Here is a 26,164-nt window from a genome sequence, read left to right as displayed (position 1 = left end):
GACAGCTGAAACGCATCCCCTTGCATGTAAAAAAAATAAAATAGAAAATAGGTCAGCATAGTATATTTTTATATACACAATGTACTATCTTTCGTGTATTATATATATTTTATATATGTAGCAGCTTTAGTCTCACACCATTCCTTTCTCAACATCTCCCAAAATTCATTGGTATTTAAATCTCACTCCTGGCACAGTGCTAAGAGAAACTATAGAGCTTCTAAGACGGCTACTGAGGTCTGGAAATATTAAACACTTCACAACAATGAATTAAGTACAACTTATTAGGAAAGTTTTAGGGGTGGCAGAAAGTGGGAAGGAGAGGAACAACCGAAAACATAGAAATGAAAAATGATGCTGAAAAATTATACCTGCCTGAAGGAAGTATTTTCTATGGTTTATGTTTTCTCGATTGCCCTGAACTGCATATTCCACAGGAACACTGTAAATCAGAAGAATTGTGGACAGGACATATTGAATTTTGAGTAAGAGGGAAAAGGAGAGGGGATTCATTCACTCTCTGCTGATTCCCCACTGTCAAGCAATAGCAAATCAGGACTGTCTGAGAAACCAAGCAAGCTGAAATCTTCTCTTCTGGTGGATAAAAGTTATCTGAGGGCAAATTCATCCCCATAGATATAACAGGGTTACCCTAAGCTTCACAACCCTGAAATTGCAAGAATTTAAGTAATAATAAAATCCCTCCAAAAACAAAAGTCAATATTCTAGCCATATGGAAGGAAATAGTCCAGTATGATTCAAGTGATGTTTGAGGGAAAAAAGAGGAAATCTCAGGATGGGTCTGCAGCATTCAACACACCAACAACACAGAATGCAGAGATGCCTGTAGAGCCAACACATCCCCATCTCAAGCCCAGCTCTGACCCAATTTGTCTTGGTCTGGCCCAAATACAGAAAAACATGGGCAGCTGTCAGTCACTGTCAGGATACTTTTGTTTACAAGCTAATTCACGAGTGCTTTCCAAAACACTATTTTTTTTTCTGAACAAAACCCATGACTTCTAATTTGAAAGGGGATTTAAAAATTGTTGTGATTCACAGGGATTTATGGATGTTTCCCAGGGAGTTTCTGCCTGTACTTTCTTCCCACAGCTCCCAGGAAATGCAGCTAAAAGTCTCCCATAGGTTGTTAGTTCAGCGTGTTTGGACTGGTAGTGAGGAACAACCACCTGGCAACCTCTCTCCCAAGGAGCAATCACCTGGCAGCCTCCATCCCAACACCTGCATGGGGCAGAACCCTTACAGATGCTATCCAAGGCTGTGCCCAAAACTATTCCCCAATGTGGTTGGGACCAGCATTGACTTGGACAACAATTACGTGTCATTTCCATTTCTGCATGTTGCTAATTTATAAAGAAACGGGATATGACTGGAGGCCAGCAGAACAAATTGGGAAAGAGTGGGGGGATGCTCACTTAGGGAAATGAACCTTAGGAGATTTCTTAAGCAGAAAGCACTTTGAGGGCACCGTTCTTTTTAACCTAGGGACTATTTTGCATTAATCCTGATTTAGCCATTGGGGTTTCAGCTCCAGCTGGTTACAGTAAATAATGCCCTGGAAAGCCCTGGGTGAGGCTTTCTCACCCATCTGCCTCACACAGGACTCACTTCCAAGAGGTCTTTAAATGTCAGCCCTTGAGTGATGGGTTTCATACATCAGAGCCTGTTGCCTTGCACAATTTGAAGGGAGAATTTTCGTGTTTTACTTTCCAGCTTTGCTATTCACCCTGAACATTGCCTTCAGTGATAAAGCTAAACAACTCCACCCTTGCTTGTTATCCTGACAATATTTAATTCTGACAGCACATTCAGTATGCTTCATGAAATATGCAACCCTGTGACTAATGAGGTATTTGCACGTAAGAGCCATATACAGTAAATTGCAGGGCAATAAAAGTAAAGAAAAACCATGAACTGATCAGCCAGCTGTTAAAATGATGCAAAGTCTGCCTTATTAAATGTGTTATGCTATACCCAGATGCTGACTAGAACTCTGCTGTGGCTCCCTCAGTAAAGCTTCACCTTAAAAAAACTATAGGTCTCCATTTCTATTACCACACATTAGGTTTCTGCTTTTCAAATACTGATGGAAGTTCACCTCTCTGCTGTCTCCCTCCTTTCAACTCATCATGTAAGGAAGCACTATTTTGATTTTATGTGCGAGATTGAGTCTGCTCCAGTGCTAAGCATCCTATCAGCATATGACCAACTAGCAAAGCTGACATTTTTGCCATGATTATCCACGAAAAGTGTTTCCTACCTCTGATTTACAAGAGCCCTATTCATGAGAAATGATTAATAGCTCACTAGTGCTGCCAAAAAGCACATAAATCTAGACATCCTCTGTGCTCCTGACATGCCACTCATCTTGTAGATATGTTCAGATCTCTCTCTTCCTCTCTCCCGCTTATCTATGTCTGATCCCCAATGGGCACACGCTCATGCTGATTAGGCAATACAGTTGCTGACTGGGACAATTTTAGGCTTATATTACTGATGGCACCCAATTAGAGGCTGCAGAAAGTAGTGTCCTTCCTGGCTTGTACTAGACAACCATGATTAAGTGTTAAATGCCTTCTAAATTAACAGGCAGTATCACCCATGTGTCTGTTACAACTTATCAGGGTAAGAAACCAGCTCCACTGCCAAGTTTTCTCTGTTCGCAGTTAAGTCTCCCAGGCTGTAGAGTAACGGAGCTAAGAAGAGGGCAAGCTGCACACAAGCATACACCTGACTCAGCTGAGGCTTAACTTACTCAACAAGTTTCACAGTCTTGGCATTAAACACACCTCGCCTCCAAGCACCCGACTCAGATGTGATAGATTTAAACAAGCACTGCCTGAAACCAGGGCCCACGGTATCATTCTCCATCCTCCCACCACCCCACCCCCTGGCCTAATAAAAGCTATTTCACAGTTCTTGAGCATCCTTCTTCTGAAGATCCTAGAGTGTTTTGCAATTACTAAAAAACGTGCCTACCCATTTTATTCCGTAATTTCAGCAGGGCTCCTAGCACAACAAGACACACACATAACACACACAAAAAGTAGCTCGTTGTACCTAGTGTGTGAAGAGACTATCAAGGTTGCAGTGCTTTCCCTACGTGTATCCACTATGACACAATTGTTCAATCATGTTCTGCTTTACAAATAATACAGAGTACAACATGCCTTTTCCTCACTGACTTTGGTGCAGGCAGGTTACAGCTTGCTGCTGGGTTTTATTTCCATATTCACAATGTTCACTGTGGTTGCAATCCAGTGCATTTTTAATTTAATATATTAGCATCACACCTCAGAATCATGCACAACTCCCACTGACATCTTTGGCAACCCCAGCTATTATCCCAGCTGTAATAATAATAATAATAATAATAATAATAATAATAATAATAAATTTAAGAATCAATGTTATTATTTAAAAAATATATAAAGTAGCAAATTTTTTCCTAGGTATGTTTTAATAAGAATACTGGCAGCCATGTTCTGCTCAGTTTTTTCCTTCTTAACTTCCTCATGTGTAATTTCTGGTCCAAGCTTACAAGCAGCTATCATCTTTTGAGTGTGCTCACCCTGAATTTTGCTGGATCACACATTTTCAACTGATCCTATTTGCAGTCATTGGGCTTTAGTACTACACAAACTACTTCTCAAGTAGATACCTGGAAAGAATTGCAGCAATGCAAAGGGATGTCTTTGCAGCAATGCAAAGTGTAAATGCTGCTCCATTCTCCATATACCTGATCTCCAAGCTATTTGGTCCTTTTCCTACATAACAAATGCACTTTCATCAAAGTTTCTCAACTGCTTCCTTAAAGAGAGAAGAGAGGCCTCTGTTATCTTCATACCTGTGCCAAGGATAATCAAGTTATTTGTGTTGCTTCTCTGGCCATTGGATCTCAAATCTTTCAGAAACAGAACATTTTGTCACTCAAAATGATTTGCCATGACCTGGTGGCAGACCTGTATGCTGTCAGGCTGTTTGTGCAGCTCTAGCCACAGGCTAAGTCCCTGAGAAGGAAGCAGATGATGACATGAACAGGTGTTCATTGCAGCTGTATTTTGTGCAATGCTTTTTGGAAAGGATATGATTGCAAAAAGTAAAAAAAAAAAAAAAAAAAGCCATTTTTGTTGCTCAGCATGCCCAAGCCGCCCTGGCAAGTGAGTAATAAGAGCCAAAGAGACTTGACTCTCCCCTTTCTCCTAAGCCATGCTTGCAGCTTCTTACCTGACATTTCTTCTGCTGCATTTGGAATAGGTCTCTCAGACTGAGTAGCTGAATTCTGCTCAGCTTTCACTTTGCTTTATTATTGCCTTCCTACAAGCAGCTAAAGACATGTTTAAATATTCCTATCATTTAGCCTGAAGGAAAACTGTTTAGCACATTTAACATCTCTACCCAGAACCCAGACTTTCCATAGATTTAAGAACCATCTGATGGCAGCCACTAACACTTTAAAAAAATAATCTTCTAAAAGAACAGCTACATGCAAAGTAAATAGAGAATTCTTCTATACAACAACATGACTTGCTGCCCCAAGTGCAAAAGGAGATGTTTAAAAGTGTAAGTTAAAAATAGTGAAAGATATTTTTCACTCTCATTTCTGTGATGTGTGCAAAGCAGACCAGTAAGGACAAGGTGCTAATATTAACATCTTCCAAAAGGCACAATCAAAGCAAATGCAAACTGTGATGAAAATCCCATCTACTGGGTATATACCCACCTCTCAGCTTTCCAGATAGCACAAAACCTTTATTCTTTACAATGGTGCTCAATAACCTAGAATTGAATACAACACACACAGACTCATCCCAGAAGCTTTCCATGTGTTTTTTTTACCTGTCCATATATTTTCTTGGCCATTTCATTGGGAGAACGACTTCTCTAAGGTAACACCCTTTGCTAGTGCAGGTAGGAAATGTTATCTGTTGGGGTTGGCTGCATTATCTAATTAAGAATCTCCTGACAGCTCATCTTCACTAAGTTTCATAATTACGTGAGTGAGCGTCAGCGATCCTCACTCAGCAGTTCCATGGAAGCTTTCTCAGTAGACACCATTTATTCTATTTATTTTACTGTCATCCTTATTTCGCCATTTGCAGTACTCAGAATGGTTTTCAGATACACTTTTTCCACAAAAGATGTTGTTTGCTGCTTTGGGGACTCATACTGAAAGCAGAGCAGAGAGGAATAAATGACATTTGGGGTATTTCATTATAGCCATAACCTCAAAGGGAGGAGGAAAAAAAGAGAGGTGTTTAAAATAACTTTTGTTCCTCTCATTCACAAAAACATACTGACAAATTACATGTTTGTATTCTGGTAGTAGACAACATATTTACAAGAGCTCTTCTGCTTGTCTCCTTTTGTATAATAAAATGCTCTTACTCAAGGTTCAGGCTATTTCAAGGATTGTTCAATGCAGACTTATTTTATGGCTAACATATTCATGATTTAACCAAGGAACAAGAGTAGGAATCAACATTCAGCTTGACCTTACCCTCCTTTGGCAGGTGCTGTACTTTCACAGACACAAATACAGAGCTAGAACAGCTCTCAGGGAAAGGGAAAAAAAAAAAAAAAAAAGAGAAGGAAATTATTTTCATGGATCATTTACCCTAACTTTTCAAACTCATTTCCTATGTATTTATGAAAATAAGTATAACACATCATTTAAATTCAAATTAGCGACATAAAGAACCATGATACACTGAAGTTTCTTATGGTACTGTGCATGTTCTGGATGCTGTTTTGGTCCTTCTTAAATCAAAAGAGCAATCTGTCTAGTTGAAGTTCATGATGCCATTTTGTGAATAAAGAAATTAATGGATATCAGCACCCAGTAAGACTTGAAGTGTAGGAAGCAACTTTCTCTGCTGCTCATTTTTCAAAAGCATGTGTTTAAACTTCAAACACTTCATGGGAGCAGTGAATACTCTCATCTGCTTGGCATAGCAAAATGATACCAAATAAATCGTGACATGTTTTGGGAGAATTTTATCACTAAATATTATGCACACACAGTCTTGATCCTTACACAGTTTGATGAAAAAAACTCACACGGGTAACATAAAAGGGTTTTTTTTTTTCCTAAGCTAAGAGAATCTTGCATGACCTAAGCTCCATTTTCTTTACTTAAATAAAAAAACTGAAAATCCAAATCATGACCTTTCTGAATAAATTAATGCTAATTAAGTAAAGAAAATAAAAGTTGTGTGGTTCTAGCACCAGCAGAATCAAAGCGCATCCTATTATTGAGCTAATACAAGCAATTTCGTTAAACAAACTATACCTTTGTTCTGTAAATATTGGAAGTCAGGCTTCGGACAGATGTTCCCTGCTGTATACAGACATGCTAGGGAAAGGTTAGAGCCCCAGCTGTTGATCATCACTTCTTTGCAGAGGTTACTGCCCCCTCACATTTGTTGGCAGAGCTTGCTTATAGAAACACTCCCGCAGCCACTTGAAGTTAAAGTGAGTGGCACTACTATTTAGACAGTTTAAGCTAACTAGCACGGTTGCTGAAAGAGTTCATGCCTCACTGTACCTTTAAACTTCCACTGTTCACAAGACTGCAAGTTCTCACAACTTCTTGTCAGGGCAGAAGCTTTTCTCACCTTTTTGTGTAGCACCGGAGATCAAATCCCCAAAGCCATGCTTGTATATTTAACCTTAAGTGCCTCCTAATTAAACAGTGACAATTGTGTTAAATGTGCTAGCCAGCTACAGTCCTGTTTCTCCTCCATCCTTCTGCTTTGATTAGCTTTCAAATCACTTTTGCAAGTCTGTGCTCTTCCAAACAACAATCAAAATTCGTGTAGTTTCACTGTGCCAGGGAATCCTGCAGACCTGTTTTACACGTGTAAGTATACACCATCTCAGGATACACAAAAGGCCACTCTGATGCAGTGATATTGGGATGCAGCAGGCTATGGACAGAACACGGTATGTTAGACATGCTATGATGCTCTACACAAGCGCCTCACCTTTCTCCACTATTTTCTCACCTACAAAAGAGTGAAACTTTTGCAGTGTTCTCTGAAATGAGTGAAAAGTGCCATGTGTCTGCGTATGATAACTGTTGTTAAGAATATAGATCCACTATTCTTTGGCTAGTTAAAACAAGAAAATGCATAATTCAAGAATTTCAACAGAAAATGAATAACAGTCTATGAATAGTTATGATAGTAGTATAAAGCAAGGTTTATTTTCTCACTCTTTTAAAAGTAATATGTATCTATGAGTAAATTACAACATATCACCAAGTGATGCATTGAATTTACAGCTGGTTTTTGAGGGATTTTTTTCTGGTTTTTCTGTTTGTTTTTTTTTTATTCATGGCATCCTAGGATATTGACTAAGCTGCAGAAAGTAGCATTCACAGCACGCTATTTTCATGCATTTGTCTACCTCCTCTACTGCTTGAGTTACAGATAATACCAAGCAGCAAGTACGCCAATAACCATATTAAAAGAACATTAGTGATACAAAGTCAATCTCTCAAAACTTACAACCTTACAAGATTTCCCAGACAATTGCATTTGAGGCCCCTTGGCGTACACATTGCACACAGGACTGTGGATGACAAGACTATTTTTTCCCAAAGCCATTTCCACCATTCAGTGAACAGACTAGATGCTAATTTTTACATATGGGAATGTTCAGAGTATTTTTTTTTTATTCTTACTGTTCTCCATGAAACAGATATTTACTGAGCTGTACTCAAGACTTGCTACAATGGCAGACTTCTGGTTGTTGACTTTTCTTTCATGCCATCCTTGCACTACTCGAGTGTTTTGCAAGCAAGAAATCACCCATATATGATTCTGTGAATAGGATGAGCTCCCCTTCATTTTCACAGGTGAAAAGATTATATCATGACAACCCGGAATACATATAGGTATGAAGTAGTTTCCCTTAAATCTCCACAAATACATAACTTTCCACCACATCCCTTCTATGTTTTAACAGTTCTCAAATTCTTCTTGCATGTGCCCTAGGTAATTTGGAAAGCCAGGACAACACTGGGACTCATTGCTTCTGAAGCGATATGCGGAATAAATAAATAGACTCCACAACTTGGGGTAGTAATGAAGTGGGTATGCATTGTCAGTGCTCACACAAGTGAGATAGCTCTCCAAAAAACCTTGTGTGCTGAGCTTCAGTCTGACTCACACTTTTATTTAGAAAGGTGTTCCAGATGCAGTACATTGCACAACTTCACCATGCATATTCAACCCTTGGCCTTGCATGTCATGCTAAATAGGTCTACGCCCTTCTAGGCATGCATGGCTTGCTGTGCTGGTCCTGCCGGTGTCTCTGGTGGTCTCTTGAGGCTGAAGATCATGGTCTTCTTCATGGTTGAACTTTTGAACTCTTCCTCTCTGCGCCTGTGCTTTCTCGGTCCTTCAGTCTGTCAGTCTTGATAGGCTTGAAGACAGCAAAGCTTCTTTATCTGGTTTCTTTGCATTCTGAGGCATTGTTCTTTGTTCAATAAGCTTCAGAAATTTGCATTTTCTTATGGCCTTTTGTACTTATGGCAAGGTTTTCTTAAGTAAAAGGTTAAAATTTAACACATAACTCTACAAGCTAGAATATGAATGCTTAATTCATTTTGTTAACTTAAGTGAACTCCAAAAATCTCTGTTTCACTTCTACCTCCCAAGTAGTGAATTCTTTCTCCAAATCATTGGTTATAGATTTATTTTTAAGAAAAGCAAAAAAGCAACACATTTTCCTTAAACTTGTTCTCAGGAAAAAAAACATACATTTTTTGGGTAGATTTAGATATTCCTCCAGATGCAGTCTCCAGTCTGTACATTTTCAGTCCAAATAATATACATTTGACAAATCTATAAGCAACTGAAAACTGGGTCTTGTGATGAAAAGTGTCAAGCAAGTTTAACTATAGGTGGCATTCACAGCTTCACCTGTAATTGGTATCTTCTAAAATTAGCCTTCTGGTAATCCAGATGAGGCCTCAGCACAACAGCTCTCTGCATACCTACACAAAAGACTGAGGCTGTGCTAAGAGGTCTCATTCATTCATCTGATGATCTGAAACAAACAAGCATCAAATTATTTTTATCATGCAATTACTGTTCACAGCCTCAGCAGAATACCTGAATACAGCACAGAAGCACAAATGAGCATCTTAAAGCACAAATGAGTATCTAAACCCCTTTCTTGACATTCCTACATAGGAACCAGTAAACTGGTGAATTATTACCATATAAGAAAGCCAGAATGGAAAACTTCACTTTCAAATAAACCGCTTCTAGCTGGCTTGGAAGAAATATGTGACTGTGATCTCGCCAGTTCTTACCCTGGTGAGTCGTGGCTACCTCTGTCCCAATATGGCCAGCAGTCATTACCCAACGTGTCTTCTCATGGTCGACACTATTCCGTAAAGGAAAATGTAAGTACAGAAAAGGCCTCGTGCCTAATAAACCTGGCTCTGTGTCATTGTAAGTAGCACCTTAAAATGTGACTGACATCTGCATTCCCCCCCTTGTCTTACTCTGCTAGTGTTTCTAGAGCCAGCTTTTCTCAAGCTCAGTTTTTATGTGTGTCTATGGACTACAGGAATAAATTGTTGCTCTATCACAGCTCATTTACTCAACGTACTACAAAGTATTGTAGTCCCATAAAGGGCTAAGAAATCCTTGAAGATTTAAAACCCTGTAGTATGCTACTCCACTTAGCAGAATCACTAAATAATAGCAAAATACAATCTGTCATTAACTGAATAATTCTTTCATTTCCCCCCCGTGGAAGTTGAAGGAAACATATAAACAGTTGATGTTGTTTTATGGAAATTAAAACTAACACATTCAACTAACTAGGGGGTGGTTTCTGTGGTGGTGTGTTTTTATAGGATTTTACAGTGTTTTGTTTTAAGAGTTAGGCATTTAATGTTAGGTAGTTGCAGTTCCTTGTACCTGTGCTGCCCACCTCCCCTGTCTGTCATTGTAGCCACCGCATTTGGTTCTTGAAAGTTCCCTGTCTATTGCCCCTTCCCTAGTATCTCCTTGGATTGTTAAGCCTGCTCCCTCCCCTGGATTGCCCTCATTGGACTGCCACAGTTGTGCTCTCCTCTCCTAATGCTTCCCCCATTGGACATGAGTTGTTTCCACCCCTCAAACCCTTCCCTCTTCATAATGTGCTGCCACCCTCATTCCTGTGCCTAATTGTGCCGGAGCCCTCCTAGGTAATGAAATACCTTGGAATTCACACAGGTGGCCCCTCTCTATTTTTTTGCCTCAGTCCTTCATTTCTGCTTGGGAGCTGTGATACCCACACCACAGCCAGGCACAGGGAGCTGCCAACCCTTGTGGGCATTGCCACCCTGGAGGTCTGGGAAGAGATCTGGGGGCAGCCACTCCTGTTGTGTCCTCGGCCACAGGGAGCGTGCCAGCTGGGAGACCTCCACACTGTGGCCGCAACTGGGCGGCAACAGTGTCCCCCTTTTTTTAAATCAGAAAAATATTTTTCAGCACGTATTTATGTTTTCAAGATTGTCTTGACATCTGGTCTTAAAAAGCACAATGAAAGGCTTTTAACTACAAACACTGATAAAATATGGTAATGCTCTGTTTTCCCTTGCTGCAGAACTGCCAAGTAATAAGGATTTGCATGACTAAGCTTCTATTACGCTGACATATGCAAAACTGAAGAATAATCATTCCTTCTGTTTTGACAACATTTAGAAGGCAAACACTCCTTTTACTCTCCTCTAGGACATGTTGGGCTCCAGACAAGATGAACAGCATTATTCAACCAAATCAATTTTTAAATGGACCTTTAAATGCTGAGTTCTCTTAAGCAGAGACACTTGGATAGCAACTTTATTATGTAAGCTAAAGGGCACTAGGGGTTTGACTGACACTTGCAAACATAGAGGATTTCATTTGACATGCCTCTACATATGTCTCTGCCACACCATCCAGAATCTGCTTCCTAGACCTTAAATAAATGTTCAGTTAAGCTTCTTGAAACTCCTTTGGAAAACTCCTGAATTTGTGATCAGTATACTGGAAAACAATATCCAGCTAAAGGATATAAGTGTTAATAAATGTTTTCAAACTAAGGTGCCAAAGGTTATTTTCACACCAGTAACTTCCATTGGCCAGCTTTCCTTTGGAAACAGCATCTGCAGGTCCAATTGACTTGGAAGTGACTTGTCAGGTCCTCAGTTGCCCAGAAGAATATGATTTACCCTCTTTCAGAATTAAATTTCTCCCTATTTACTCACTACCTTCCATTGTACTATACAGTATATCACAACTTAGATTTCAACAAAAATCACAACAAATTGCAAATAAAATGTAGTTCTGGGCTAAGGTACTCGGGATAGTGAGGTACCATTTCTTTTCTAGACATCTATTGCCTACCACAACTTCCAGCATACATCTCCTTGAATGGCAATGTATCAGTGTGTATCTCCAGCCTACCTAGAGCATCTAGATACCACACACAAAATAGGACATATCCTTACCATTTCTGCTAAAAAAAAAGATGGTGTATTTCTGAAGATAAAACTGTCAGCTGCAACATGTCCAGAAACTGACTAATGGGGTACAATTATTATGCCAATTCTTACTATAACTATCTCCCAGACAGGGTGAATAGCCTGTGTAAGTCCATGAGAAAGAAGCACTTCAATACTTTCATAGGGTGCCCACATTTGTAAAGATGCAGAAAGAGAGCTTGGATTCAACACACATCAATCTCAGCCTCCTGCATGAATTCAATGGACTTTGAATGGTGAGTCCATCTTGGCCAGCAATTACAACTTTTAACAGGTAGATACTGAAAGTTACTAGAATGGTGATTAAAGTGGGAAAGTGGGAGGAAGAGGCCACTACCACAGATCCTGAATGCATCAATGTTGTCACTGCACCTTTGACATTTCATTGCTGCCTTCTGGATAAACTTTCATTAATGGTAATCACCATCAGTCATCTTCAGCTTAGTTTTGCACATAATGAAGCTTGAATCATTGTGTTAGCTGCCTTTTTCCATCTGTGTTTACCTCTTCCCACTCCCTCCCCCTCCCTTCCTCACAGAAAACTTTCTGAGCTGTTGGCCAATCCAAATCAGTGATTGCATTTTGTACATACCCACTGATAGCACTGATCCTGTCAGAGCAGAACAGGTGGAAATACCCTAATGAGAAGACACTATCTTCTAGTGACCTGTTGGTGGTCACCTGGGGCAAAAGAAAGATTGAGATGACTAACATGAGAAATAGAAAACAAATTTAATAATTATACAGTAAGGAAGTAAGCCTAAATGTCTTTCTTACATAACTGTATATGTACAAACAAAATTAGGATACTTTCCTGCTTACTGTTTTTTCAGCAACTCACCAAGTATTATCACATGGCAAGAATTATAATTTCCATTAAAATTTATCAGTAGGCAGCAAGTGTCCTGAAGGTGTACATTTCCTTCCTTTCTGTTTTTTCCCTTCCAGAACCACTCTCCTCAAGCAGGTAGTCTTTTTTACCAGGATTTAAGCTGAGAAATGCCACACTCACAATCACAGGAAAATCAGATAAATAAGTATATGGAATTAACACCTGATTTAATTATTTGGAAATGCTGTCCTCCTGATTAATGCCTCCTTTGGATTATCTGATGAATTCTGCAGTTAACTAACTCTTCTTTTGATCCTCCTACTGGGAAATATAGAAAGGATGAGATGGTGGGGGTGGATAATTATGCTCAAGAAGAAGAGAGTATCTGATCCATACTAGGAATGCTAAACTCAAGTAGTTCCTTCTCAAACTCCTGCTGCAAACTAGAGATGCCAGTGTGAAGCCGTTTAGCCAGTTTCAAATTGCTAGATGTTCTCATGTTCTTGCGACACCTGGCATATGGTGAATGCACTGAGACCTGTAAAAAAATAGCTGTGATTCATGGTTAATCATTCAGAAAACAGACAGAGATTGATGGTAACCTTGTATTTCTGGAAAAGTACAACTACACCCCAATTTTTTATCTGTTTTATGAGACAGAAACGGCAGGCGGGGTTGAGAACAGAATCTGAATCCTGATTTGTTTTACAGAATTTTGGGGAGTGAGCTGTGTAGATTCAAGGAGTGACCTCACAGTTAGGAGATTGGTATGAACTGTGCACTTTTCAATGATGGGCTCAGTCTTGCACGAGCAGCTTCATCCCTGGGTCAAGTCAGATCTATTGTAATGGCTGGATTATAACCAACTAGTTTAACACTATTTCTTTTCACAAAACATGCACACTCCACATGAGCCTACTCCAAGAAAATATTGATTTGTCTTTGCATAAGGAATATTTTAAGTAACTTTCTAATCAAAAACTTGCCATTTCATTCTACTGCCTGTGATTTTCCATAGTTAAATCTCAGGGTCTGAATCCTCACTTTGATCTCCAACAGAAAGGCATGTTAATTACTTGTCTTGTTTAAAATCACTGCAGTGCTGCTCCAAGCTTAGCAGGAGAGATGCTCAGATTCAGCAGTACCTGCTTCTTCCTTCCTCCCTGTCTCACCAAAAGTGAAGGGATCCCATGGAACACAGCATGTAGAGTATAGGTGGTTTGAGGAGGCAGTTGAGCAGGTCTTGGTGAGCTGAGATAGAGGCCAGTATGAAGAGCAAGGATGTGAAACCATGCATAGCTGTGTAGTGGGAGGCCAAAGCAGGTGAAGGATGAGCCAAAATGTCCATTCTTGGACCTCTGAAGCAGAGAACCTGTCCTGCTCTGAGTAACACAGACCAATGCTCCAGGCCCTAGGCTGTTCGCTCCATCCTGCAAAAGCAGAACATTTCAGCATCAAATGATCGGTGCAGCCAAGGAACAGCTGCCAGGCTGCCCTTGGGAGCAAATGCAATAGCACCTGGGACTCCTTTCATCAGGTGCTATCCCTGCCATGGGAAAAAATTAACTCCTAAGAGACTGCATGTCCAGTGTGGCAGATAGAAAATGTACAGCTGAGCATTATAAAGTCTTGGATCAAGCTGGGTAAACCCTCGTGAATTCTGGGCAATCTGTGGATTTGAAACCAAACCTCACTGGGCCCGGGCTCAGTTCTGCTGTAAATCAAAATGGGCAAGCATCACCAATGGATAAACAACATCATAAATCCTATTGTTTGGCTCCTCTTTACATTGCAGCACAATGCATGTGGTGCCCCAGTCACTGAATAAAAATGTACCCAAAAAAAGGGTAATAATCTTTAAAATTGTACTCCTCTCTGTTCATCAATTACATTAATAACACACTCAATATGCCAGCAGACAGAGCTTTCTTGAAGTAGAGAAGACCTAAGTCTGTTTTCAACAAATTAAAGCATACAAATAAATTAAGGTATCCTACTGGGGCCAACTGTAAATTTCATCTAAAACAGTAAAAGTGCTAGTAACCAGGAGTAAATTCAGCCTCTATGTGAGGAGCACTGCCTGCGCATTTTTGTACTTTGCTAACAATGCAAAATATTGATGTTTTTATTTAAACATATTTTCCAAAGAATATGGGAACCAGTGGAAAATCAACAGATAAAATATGTGATAGGGAAGAAGTTTACGCTTAGATCTTTTAGTTACATTGCACCTCCAGGTTCCCTGGAAAATGTAAAAAGCAGGCAAGTGAGTTACATGGGGCAAGACAACAAGGAGCATATAAGCCTGGGTTTGTTGAAAAGTGCTTTCACAAAAGAAAACAGCTATATAGCTATCCACTCCAGCTTTACATCTGCTTCCAATTTCATAGTCTTCTATGTCTTTGATGAAAACCCAGTTTTTCCCAAAAGGAATTGCAGCACAGTTGAGTAAAGAAAGGTCTATTGATAAATCTAATGCATCTTTTACAGAGTGTGATGCTTCAGGGGTTTGGTGGTGGTGGGGAAAAGGGTTTTGTCTCATAATATTTTGCTGCATGTCTAAAGCTCCCTTTACATGTCACCACCTTCTAACCTAAGAGGCAGTCTATTTCAAGCAAGACTGAACTGCCTCCTTTTTTTTATCAGGATCCCTAGGCATCTTAGACACTTGCCTCCATCTAAGCAGATAGTCTGAGATTTTTTTTTTAGCTCACATTTTTAAGCAATGTGCAGCAGCACAGTTCAAATCCACTTGACACTAACACGTCCTTTTGACACTCTCTCCAAAGAGAGCAGTAAAAAAAAAAGAATACATCAACAATAAATAATGCTTATTTTATTCTGTTTCTTTCACAGAAGCTCAAGAAAATTACTTATCCTTCTAAGAGCACTGCTCAGATAGTTCTTACAGTAATGCTAGCCCTAGCTATGGGCTAGTTCACATTCTAGCTACTTGTATTAAGTTCTTGGCCCTTTCAAAATTAACAGAAATCAACAGGGACAAGACACACTGGTCATGTTTCAAGGCACACAAAAACTTTGGGGTCTTGTCTGTCATCAGCCCACTATTTTCTGCTCTGCAGCCTTGTTGTCAAAAACAGTCCCCTGGCTATGCAGGACACATAGCTTTTCAGGGAACATGAAAGCTACTATAAATTGTTATCCGACACAATTGAGCCTGAAATCTGACTTGTATAAGGATGCAAAATTCCACTGAAGTCAGAGGGCCTGTGCTTATTAATGTCAAGGCTTCATTTCACCCATTAAAAAGTGAACTGTCAGCTCAGCTATGCTCTGTGAACTCTTGTGGGATTTCCTGCCTTCTTAAGTTATGTGTTTCCAGTTGCTTGGAGTCCTGTTAAATGTATGAATTTAAAAGAAATGCATTTCAAGGGACATAGGATAGTCTGCCTATATTACATGATGCTTCCAATGTAAAAAAAAAAAACCACAGAAATAGAATGCATTTAGTGTAAGAGCACACCTATCCTCCTAACAAATTTGAGCGCAGGAAAGGTGGAATATTCCTACATGAGACAGGAAGGTCAGGTCAACTACAGGACAAAGGCCTTAGTGCTGATCTGGACTTTTTTGCAGAGTCAGTACCAGTTAACCTGCTGCTCAGACAGATGAAAAAAAACCAAATCAAAACAAACAAAAAATTAATTAAAAAGAAACCACAAAAACCCAACCACCCAAACCAAATAACCCCCCCACCAAAAAAAAAAAAAAACAAAAAAAAACAAAAGACAAAAAAAACCCCACAAAAAAAACCCAAAACAAACCAACAATAAAAACAAGCAAATAACCACCCCCCCAAAAAAACGCAAACCAACGACAAAAATAAGCCATCAAAAAACCCTAAACAATCCCAAAAAAAACCCCACCCCAATAACTTTTTCCTTTCCTACAGCCAAGATGCAATAGGAGAGCTAATTTACTTAACATAGTTTCTTATTTCAGCACCTGTCTGGGGGTCTGTGAAAGCATTGGGACTGGCTAATCCACCGAATGATCTTTAATCAGACAGTAATATTAGGTGCTAATAGCTCTGATAAAGGGGCTGTTTAACCCAACTGTTAACACAAAGGCGTGCCTGCCACAACGACTATTTCAACAATGCATTTGCCACTCATATTAATTAAAACCAATTCCTTGCAGGCCACAGAAGGCAGAGAATAAACCCACACGGAAAATGTCTAGATTCTACCATGACAAATCACATTAAAGGAAAAAAAAAAAAAAGAAAATTATCCTAAGGCAATGAAATTTGTCTCAGAAAATAGACTCTCTTGGAAATACTCAAATTGTAAATCCATGGCAAAGCCGAAAAGGCCTTTAATAGACCCTTCTGAATGTATAACTATACATCTTTGGCTCGGTCCTGTGACTTCATAGAAGTCATTAAAAGATTCTTGTAACTCAAATAAAAAGCATTGAGCCTTCCTAAAGGTCCTGAGGAGACTGTCATTTATGTGTCATTTAGACGACTCTGGTTTAAGTGAAGCAGCAGAGTTAAGTCTCCTAGATAGGTTAGCTGTATTTTATCTTTTTCTGTTTCTAGGGAGTTTAAATAAATTTTAAAAATATGTTTATCAGGCTATGAAAGGGTAAATTCTTAGCTCTCTGCATACAAATTTCATGTATAAAACTTATAACAAGTTCATCTGCAAAATCTTAGGATAATATAAATGATGGCTTATTCTTTAGAAGTATTTAGTCTGCAGAAAAGTGTTTATCTATCCAAAAGTCACACAATACTAATACTAACAGGAATACACAATTTAAAGGCTTCAGAATTCAAATTAATCCCCAAGGATATTTTGGTTAAGAGGTAAAATGCATCCAAGTTAACTCCCCAACTCTTTCTTCTACACTCTGTTAATGGAGAGACAGTCAGTGAGCAAAAGGAGAAGCTGTTATCAATGTGAATGTACAGCCCCAAAGCTGTACTCAGCTGTGATAACATCTGCCAGGACCTGTAGGAGCCATAACCTGGGAGGACAGAGGAGTGTTATGAAAAACCACACTCCAGAAATCTGTGCAATGCTCAAGCACTCCTTTATTAAAATGGGAGCAGCGGACATAAGCTTCCAATATTGATGTGTTAAAGTTTCCTTGCTAGCAGATCAGTGCCAAGTTATGTGTATCTATCTCCGGGGCAAAGAAGATTAAAAGCCATCTGGACTTAATCCTGGGCAATCTGCTCTAGGTGACCCTTCTTGAACAGGTAGCTTAGACAAGATGACTATCAGAGACCACTTCTAGCCCCAATCTTCCAGTCATGAAACTAAAAAGAAAAAAAAAAAAATCCATTAACACCTACTCAACCATCTCACTGAGAAGTTAACAGGAAAGGAGTACTAGCTTTTTTTTCTTTGAAAGTGATGCTGCAGTGTTTCTGGAACTCTCTTCACTTTCAGCAGTTAGTAAGGAATGTGAGAAAGTTTTCCTTTACCGGATTTTTGCAAACCTTTCGCATTATCTAAATGCAGTTTTGTTAAGTGAATTATTTATTAACTTGATACTCTCATTAATTCACATAGGGAACTCCCACAAAACCAATCAATCGGGCTGCTGAATGCAAATCAATAGTAAGCATTTAAAGGGATATTTTTCCTTTTATGCACATAGGAAATTCCCATGAAACAATGCAGGAAGGATACAAAGGCTTATCTTGCTAAAAATTATGCGGGATAAAGACAACTTTTTACTACCTCTGTTTTGGTGCTGCTTTGAGGCTTTGTTTTTAACCCGATTTACATTATGCATTACTGAAAGTTAGCCTGGACTCTGTTTTAGCTTTCTCACAAAATATAATTTGTTCTCTGACTGGCATTACCAAGCTCTTCTACAGTTCATTTGAAAGTACATTTATTCTGGAATCACCCCTCATTTTATAAAAAATAGTATCTGTTATAGGATTTAAGCATAATCTCTATTTTGAAATAAAACATCTGTACAAGACACTGTTTTGCAAAATACTTTGTCCCATAATAGCTGTGTCAATTAGTTTCAGCGTTTGGATATGTTCTGAGCTTAACTGGGCAGAATTTAAAATTTGCATAAACAGAACGCCAGGCTTTATTGTTTTATTAAGGTTTACAAGCCAGTCACTTCCTGGTTCTTAGTAAATTTACAGCCCAATATTCAACGGACTGTAAATTGCTAAATAGACTTATGTTTGCCAGGTACTGGTTTGAGCTATTTTGTTGTTTGTAAGGCAGATTCATTTTGTTCTGGGGTAGATGTTTTTTCCTCCAACAAAATGCATTGAAGCTACTGGAACTGAGAATTAAAAGAACTCTTGTATCTGTCAATAAGCCTGTGCAAATGTTGATGCTTTATGGAAGTAACTTGTGTTAGAAAGGCTGCTGTCATACATTAGAAAGAAATAGTACCTTAGAAACTTAAAAAGCATCCAAATTTTCCAGAGTACTTTTACTCAAGAGATGTCAAATTACTTTGCACTTTTTCTTGATACCAGCACAATGCTGGTGAATCATGGCTATAATCATCATGTGGCCACAAACAATTCTCTATCATGATAAAATATTTCAAATAACAAAGGACAGACAGCTGCTAATCACCATGGCAGAAGGTTTTAGACAAAGGGCATTTCTTTCACAATTATTTGCACTATGGCACTTAAACAGGTGCCCATTTTCTTTGTCACTTTATCCTTGACTTGATCAGCATTCCACATCCTGTGCGGAATATGTATGGAGCCCAGCAATAGCTAGATCAAAAACATTAAACGAAAATCCACTTAATTTATTGCAACAAGAGTGGCTTTGGGTGTAGGCTTTGCATCCAGTAATTTATTCTCTCCCCGCGTGTGTGTAAGACTTTGCTGTTTAGAACAAGAATCTCTTGGGTATCTCCTCATTTTCTACAACTGTTGTTAATGAGTGAACTGCCATTCTCACGTAGACATCGGCATCAGTAAATATGATCACAGATCATCTTTTTCAATAAATATATCCATTCCACTGCCCCCACCAAAAAAGGGGTGCAACACTGAGGAGAACCAAAAAGATGATGAGATGTTTGGAACATTTCCTATGAGGAAAGGCTAAGAGAGTTGGGATTGTTCAGGCAGGAGAAGAAAAGGCTCCAGGGAAACATTATTGTGGTCTTTCAGTACCTAAAGGAGGCCTACAGAAAAGAATGGGAAAAAACTTTTTATCACAGCCTGTTGTGACAGGTCAAGCTTGGGGATGATGTTTTTAAAAAGAAAGATTTAGATTAGAAATAAGGAAGAAATTTTTGGGTTTTTTTACAATTAAGGTAGTGAAAAACTGGGACAAGTTGCCCAGAGATGGTGGTGGATGCCCCCTCTCTGGAAACATTGGAAGCCAGGCTGGATGGGGCGCTGAGCAACCTGATCCAGTTGAAGATGTCCCTGCTTATTACAGAGGAATTGGACTACATGACCTTCGAAGGCCCCTTCCAAACCAAACCCAAAATATGATCTTGGCTGACGAAAATGCAGACACACACAGGAGACCTTTTTTAAGACAGCATTCATATTCTTCTGGGATCACCAGTGAATTAGCCCTGTCTTTAGACTGGCACAACCCACAACCCCTTGTTCCTTCCTCTGTGGCACAGAACAGCCTGCTGTCTAAGGCCATCTGGACAATTTTGCTGAACTTTGGCTAGTGAAGAAACTTATTTATCATGCTGACCTTCCTTGTTGCCTTATGCTTATGCTATGTACTATTGATCCCAAGCTTTCTGAAGGGTTCTCAGAAATGACTTTTGCCCACATAGAGAAAGTGTCAGAGGGCAGATTTTCTCTGTACCCTTCTGGAATAAACAGTGTACTTATAATCAACAACAACTGGCAGAACCCAAACTGCAAGACTGACTCTTACCTTTTTCTGCCAGCATAAATATTTTCTGGGCATATCAACCATATCTCTTTGTTTAATGGCATGTTTCAACATTGTGGTAGAGATGGAAGTAGTCATCTTTGTTTTACAAATAAAAGCCACTATTTAATGGCATTGAATCCTCATTTTAAGGGCTATTCTGTTTCACGGATTATTGACCTGTTAGAAATTTCTATCTGGTGGTGAAGAAGGCAGAGACCAATGTGGGAAGATGGGAACACATTGGAGATTTCCTGTTTGTAGCATGAGCCTCTGGACCATGACTTTCAGAATACAAACTGAAGAAGCTATTATGGGAAAAAAGAGCTTCTTTGGAAGTGAACAAAAGTGATGCGAATTTCTCTTACTAAGATTCTCCACATCTTGTGCAAACCACATTATGGCACTACATCCCAGAAACTGATTAGAAGCAAGGAAAAAGGTATACAACTTTTCACAAGCAAGTATATCTATAAAAAGAAGGAGAAGGAAGAAAACTTGACTGGTCAACTTAAGAGTCCTGCTTCTAGATTCTGCAAGCAGGAGCATTGACAAATTTTCTAATAGAATGATTTCCCATCAAAACATTCTGGACAGAGACTAAGGATGACAGGCTTCCTGGTTCTTCTGGCTTTATCTTGCCAGGTGGGCAAGTGGAGGTTGCATTTCATGTATTAAAATTGTGAAAAAATGCCAGGTGTGTAAATGGTTGCATTTTTAGCAGTTTATGCATTAGAGAATGTAACAATAGAGGAAGTTATTCCAGAGTGTGCTTTTCCCCAGCCCACATTGAAAACGTTTGCTAATGACTTAGGAAAAGTCATTACAGCATATGCTGATGGACAGTCTTCTCAAAAGAAAAGTTCCATTGACTGCAACAATTGGAAATTGCACCAGTAATTTCATGTTGTGAAAGGCAACATTTCCAATCCTGCTAAATTCCATTGTCTTTGTGACTTCCTGGGCTTTTATCCCTCTAGCTAAGGGAGTCCCAAAGGTTCAGGGGGAGACAAAGGCAAGGTGCTCATGGTCAAGCACTGCCATTGTGCTAACAACTCTAAGGTAACAAATGAATGCTTTATCTTAACTCGTGGCTTCCTTGGGAGGGTTGGCTGTATGGATGACTCCTCTTCCAAGGAGGCCTCAATCAAGTTAAATCAACATATTCTTAGAATTAATGAACAAAATCTAGGAAAACACGAGGTATTCTTACATTATACCCACACTTCAGTAGATGATACCGTCTTTTGTATTAAAAAACCCGGACTCTTACAGTGTGAATGACAGAGGTGGTGAGCTCATGATCTAAGCACACCCATGTACTCATGCCCCCTTTGATTTCCAAGATGTGATTTTCATATCTCTGTATACAAATGTATGTGTGAATAGTTATTACAAACACGTAAATGTTGTGGTGAAAGCTGTCATACTGTTTTTATGAGAGTATATTATGAAAGCAATTGGTTTTTTTCACATCCTAGCAAGAAAAAATATACATACATATATGGGTCAACATCTTAGCACAATTCAGCTGCTCTCTACCACTCCTTTGTTATTTGTTTCAATGAAAGATAAATTATGAGATCCTTGTATGTATTTTGGAAAAAAAAGACTATAAATATTTGACACAAAAATACCTACAGTGATACTGCGTGGTAACTGGAGATTTTGAAGTTCTCCAGTTATTTCATACTGCAAGATATTTCTGCCAAATGTGTATCCTGACTGTGGCAGTAATTCTGAAGTTTTTTGTAATCTGTTGATGAGAAAGAGTCTATTTGTAGCCTAATTTTGTATTCCTACTGATGACAGTGGATATATTCTCCAAAATACACTGATAAATATTCCAGCATTGTTTGTTTCATCAGACTGTAAAGTGCAAATGAAACATGGATAGGTTAGAGATAAATGTAAGGATCCCTAAAGAAGGCTTTTTTCTGTTTTAGCACTTTTGTGATATCTCAGCTTGTTGTAAGACTCTTCGAGATCAGGGTCTTTGCCCTGCCTCTCCCTTTTCTTTTACGGTGTGACTGCCTTATACAAAGTGATATTCGTATGCCAGAAGGTAGTATGTGTATGTAGCAGTTATCCAGACCTGACAAGTACTGTAGTGTATTTCTTCTGAAAATTGCCCAAGGTGGGGTTATTTCGCCTGCTTTGACAAATTCTAAGCGCACTATCCGCATTACGCTGTCACATCCACCTTAGGTTCATCAACATCTTATTACCGATGCCGTTGTTTTCAACTCTAAATACATTATGGAGAATGCAAGGAAGCACACAAACAAACCTATCTGAGCAATCCTTTTAAAAACAAAGCCTTAAGCAATGACACTGTGCAATAGCCTTGAGTGAGTTTTTGTTTTGTTTTGGGTTGGTTCGTTTTTGTTTTGTTTTGGTTTTTTTTTTTTTTTTTTAATAGCTGTGTTCCAATTCTTCAGAGAACAGAAAGGGGAGCTTTGAAAAGGTGCTAATAGACCATGAATTTGCAGCAGTGTAGTTCACAGCTAACTAAGCACACTCCCTTTTCTCCCTTTGGAGAAAAAATGAGGGCAGCACAGAAGTGAATTAAAAATCATGCTACAGTCCCAGCAACAACCAGGGCAGTAGCAGCTTATGAGATCAGCCTCGTCTGGCAGCGTGCCCGTCACACCATGACCTAAGAGCGCCAGGGCAAGAGGATATCTCATGCCTTGAAAAAAGAGGATGGCGTGGGGTGCCAGGGAGAGGGATGGGAGCATAACAAACATCTTTTAGGCCTACGTTGAATTAACTTGTTTTACAGAACACTGAGAGCAAACTTCTATGTCTTTTCACTTTGCTTGGAGAGTTCTTTATTTTATTCTGTAGACAAATATTCTCTCTGGATCAGCTGTCCTACTGGGAGAGATTACTATCGCAATGCCCCTCCTCCTGCCTGGGGATATTGTCCTCTCAAATCACCCAGAGATGCTCCTGTGCCTTCTCCAAACATAGCCGTGGTTCCATGACAGTCTAATCCGATGTAAACTGCCACAGTCCCTCCTTCCCCAGCTGCTGCCCGTTCCTGTGCCAACAGGGATGCTTGTCTGGTCTCACACTGAACTGATTCAGAGAAGACACAACTAACTTCAAAAAAATCTTAACACTGCCGTGTTAGTTCAGCTCCCCGTGGAGTCAGACAAGCACCAGCGCTGGTGCAATCCATGGGGTGGGGATATGGATGATTCAAAGCCAGGCAGCCGCTGCTCCGGTTTGGATCAGCTTACTCCATCTTGGACCCGCACTCCAGGAGGAGCCACCCCAAGCCGGCTATTTAAACTGCTTGTGATGATCCAGTTCTTTCTGCCGGGCCCAAGTGGGTGAGTGCTCCTAAAAAGAGCTTCCTCATCAGCTCAGAAAGGGTGGGCAGCCTCCCCTTGCTCTCAGCAGCCCTCTCCTCAGACACACCTGCACACTTGTGTGATCCCTGAAGCCCACAGGGAGTTCCTGCATTCCTGTGGCAGGACAGGCACTGATGAGCAGTCCTCTGTGTTAAATCAGGAGAAGCTCAGGTCAGGGTCAAAGCCAACCTCCCAGGAGCCCTCCAGCTAGGGCATTCTGGGCAGCTGCAATGAACCACCAGGATCCACGCCTCATGTTACAGATTACTTGAATGTACAGATGCAAATGTACAAGGAAAGATGGGTAGAGACACACCAAAGTCTCTCTGGAATATAAAATGATATAATTTATTTTTTCTTTTTTTCTCCCTTTCTGAAGTTTACAATTTTTAAAATCACATCCTGAGTAATAAGGCAGTAAGGAAAGTGGTTTAAAACTCCTGACATTTGCACACATAATTGCATCTGATGTGTGCATACTGGTGAGGAACATGCAATAGCAAACAACAAATACATAATTAAGACAGTTTTACTATTTCCAAAGGTCACCTGCTTCTTTACAGTAGTAGCTGTAGAACAGTTTAGAGCCAAAACTCTGGAGGGCAAAATCAAGGATACAAAAATTAGCCACTAGAGAGGGAGAATATCCTACAAGATATATTGTGTCTTTACTTGAAAGGTGAGTTTAATTGCCAACTCTTTCATGGTCTTCCCCCACCACCTTAGTTTGATGAATATTTAGTTCTGCTGTACCCACATATATCTGTGAAGAGTACATTGTCTAAACGATCGTGGTGATAGATAATAGGAAATGAAGATGCTCAGACAGCAGAGCGATGAGGATGAGCGATGATACAAAGTCATCAAGAGAGAAGAAGCCCTTAACTTCCAGAAATGAGAGAGGACGGACTGGGAAAGACCATGCGCTTCTGAAAAAACAAAGGGAAGAATCAGTTAAGTTAGAAGAAAAGCCTGAATCCACTTTTTAGATACCAAACCTGGTACTGGGAAGCATGTCTAAACCTGCAACTTGCCAGCCTGTTTTTTACTTACAGCAGGGCATCTGAATGGGTGAGTGATGTAGCTTGGGAAAGGAGCAGGAGTAACATTGCTCAGATTTCAAATAGGAGAATATCTTAATAGTCTGAAATTACTGCAACATTTTCTGGGGGCGGGGGGAATGGGGAGGGAAGCGAATAGAAAACATACAGGGAAAGGAAAGAAGGTAATTTCAGTAAGGCAAAAAGTCTAACCTATATGGCTGCAGAACGGTGTACTGGTCTGAAGACACTAGAACTCAAATGTACTTACTTTTAAAGTAGGTAAAACTGTTCAGCTTATTGTCAAACACCCACCTGTTTATTGGCAATTGTTTGATTGTCAGATGTTAATTTGCACCCTAAATGTCTTTGGGCTGAGATCACTGCTTAGTTCCGGAGGTAATCCTGTGGCCAGCAGAGAACTATCCCTTAGGTGCAGTTCATTTGTAACACAATGGAGATTTGCATGCTCTGTATTGAGAGAAGGACTCCAAACTGTAGCAATACTCAGTAAATAATGTTATCTGTGCCCTCCCCCACACCCTTCGAAAAAAACTGCTTTTTCACTGATTCTCAGGAGAAATATAAAGATCTTCTCTGCCAGTTGCAGATGTGTTCTATTTTTTTCCTACATCAGATTATGAATCACTCTAAACAGTAAGGAAAGGCTATTCATCCCAAATGGGGAAGATCTCACACACTATGTGATGATAAAGCATTTCACCCATTTGCAATTAAAAAAAAAAAAAAAAAAAAAAAAGGAGAAAACACTACCCACAGAACTGCAACATCACATCATCTGCACTTTGCTGAATGTTCACAGAACAACACTGGAAGTCATTGAAGTGTCAGATAGTGATTTCATCATGTGTCAGGCCTCCCACTAATAAATGATTCATCTTTCTCAGTACTGACACCTCAAAGAAAGAAGAAAGAAATTAATAAACTTTAAACTGAGAAGTACTCTACTGATATTATACTTCCCAAGTAAACAGAAGCTTATGCACATACAAAGAATGTGTGCATCAATAGAATTTAACCTTCCATTTATCTGAAGTATACTTTTAAGTTTTAGAAGTGAATCTCTTACAGAATAAAAAAAAGATATCATGGAATTCTATGTGTATACAAATTGAACAAAATTGTTCAATTTACAAATATGATTTTTCACAGAGCTCACTACCCAGAGCTGTGTACTGATACGGGATTTGGGAAGAAATCTTTTCTAGTTGACATGTAAGTGATTAATAGTACACTGGTGACAATAAAACAGCCCCCACCTCTTAATTCCTTTACAGTTGTAAAAGAAATCTAATTCCTCTTGAAGGTGATGAGGAACTTACTTTTGACTCAAATGAAAATGGAACTGGAAAGAAAATCTGTCATTTTAATAGGAATTTGCATAATAATTATTTGATGCTTCATAAAGCCAGAACATCTTCCACTGATCACAGTAGCTCCACTGGATGAGCAGGACTAACTAGAAAGCCAAACATACGTCT

At 39.5% G+C, this 26,164-nt stretch overlaps 1 protein-coding gene across 1 annotated transcript in view; it reads right to left on the bottom strand.

Annotated features, from left to right (window-relative positions):
• Nucleotides 1-7,208: 7,208 nt before the first annotated feature.
• Nucleotides 7,209-26,164, bottom strand: part of LOC146768287 (uncharacterized) — a 31,060-nt gene continuing 12,104 nt past the window's right edge. The window contains exon 3 of the mRNA XM_085561344.1: nt 7,209-24,551. Coding sequence (XP_085417470.1) covers nt 24,504-24,551 — 48 coding nt within the window. The 3' untranslated portion in view covers nt 7,209-24,503. The remainder of the gene's footprint in view (nt 24,552-26,164) is intronic.

This window comes from Lonchura striata, chromosome 2 (assembly GCF_050655825.1).
Source record: "Lonchura striata isolate lonStrDom1 chromosome 2, ASM5065582v1, whole genome shotgun sequence".
NCBI classification, from domain to species: domain Eukaryota; kingdom Metazoa; phylum Chordata; class Aves; order Passeriformes; family Estrildidae; genus Lonchura; species Lonchura striata.
This window is presented reverse-complemented; position numbering and strand designations above follow the sequence as displayed.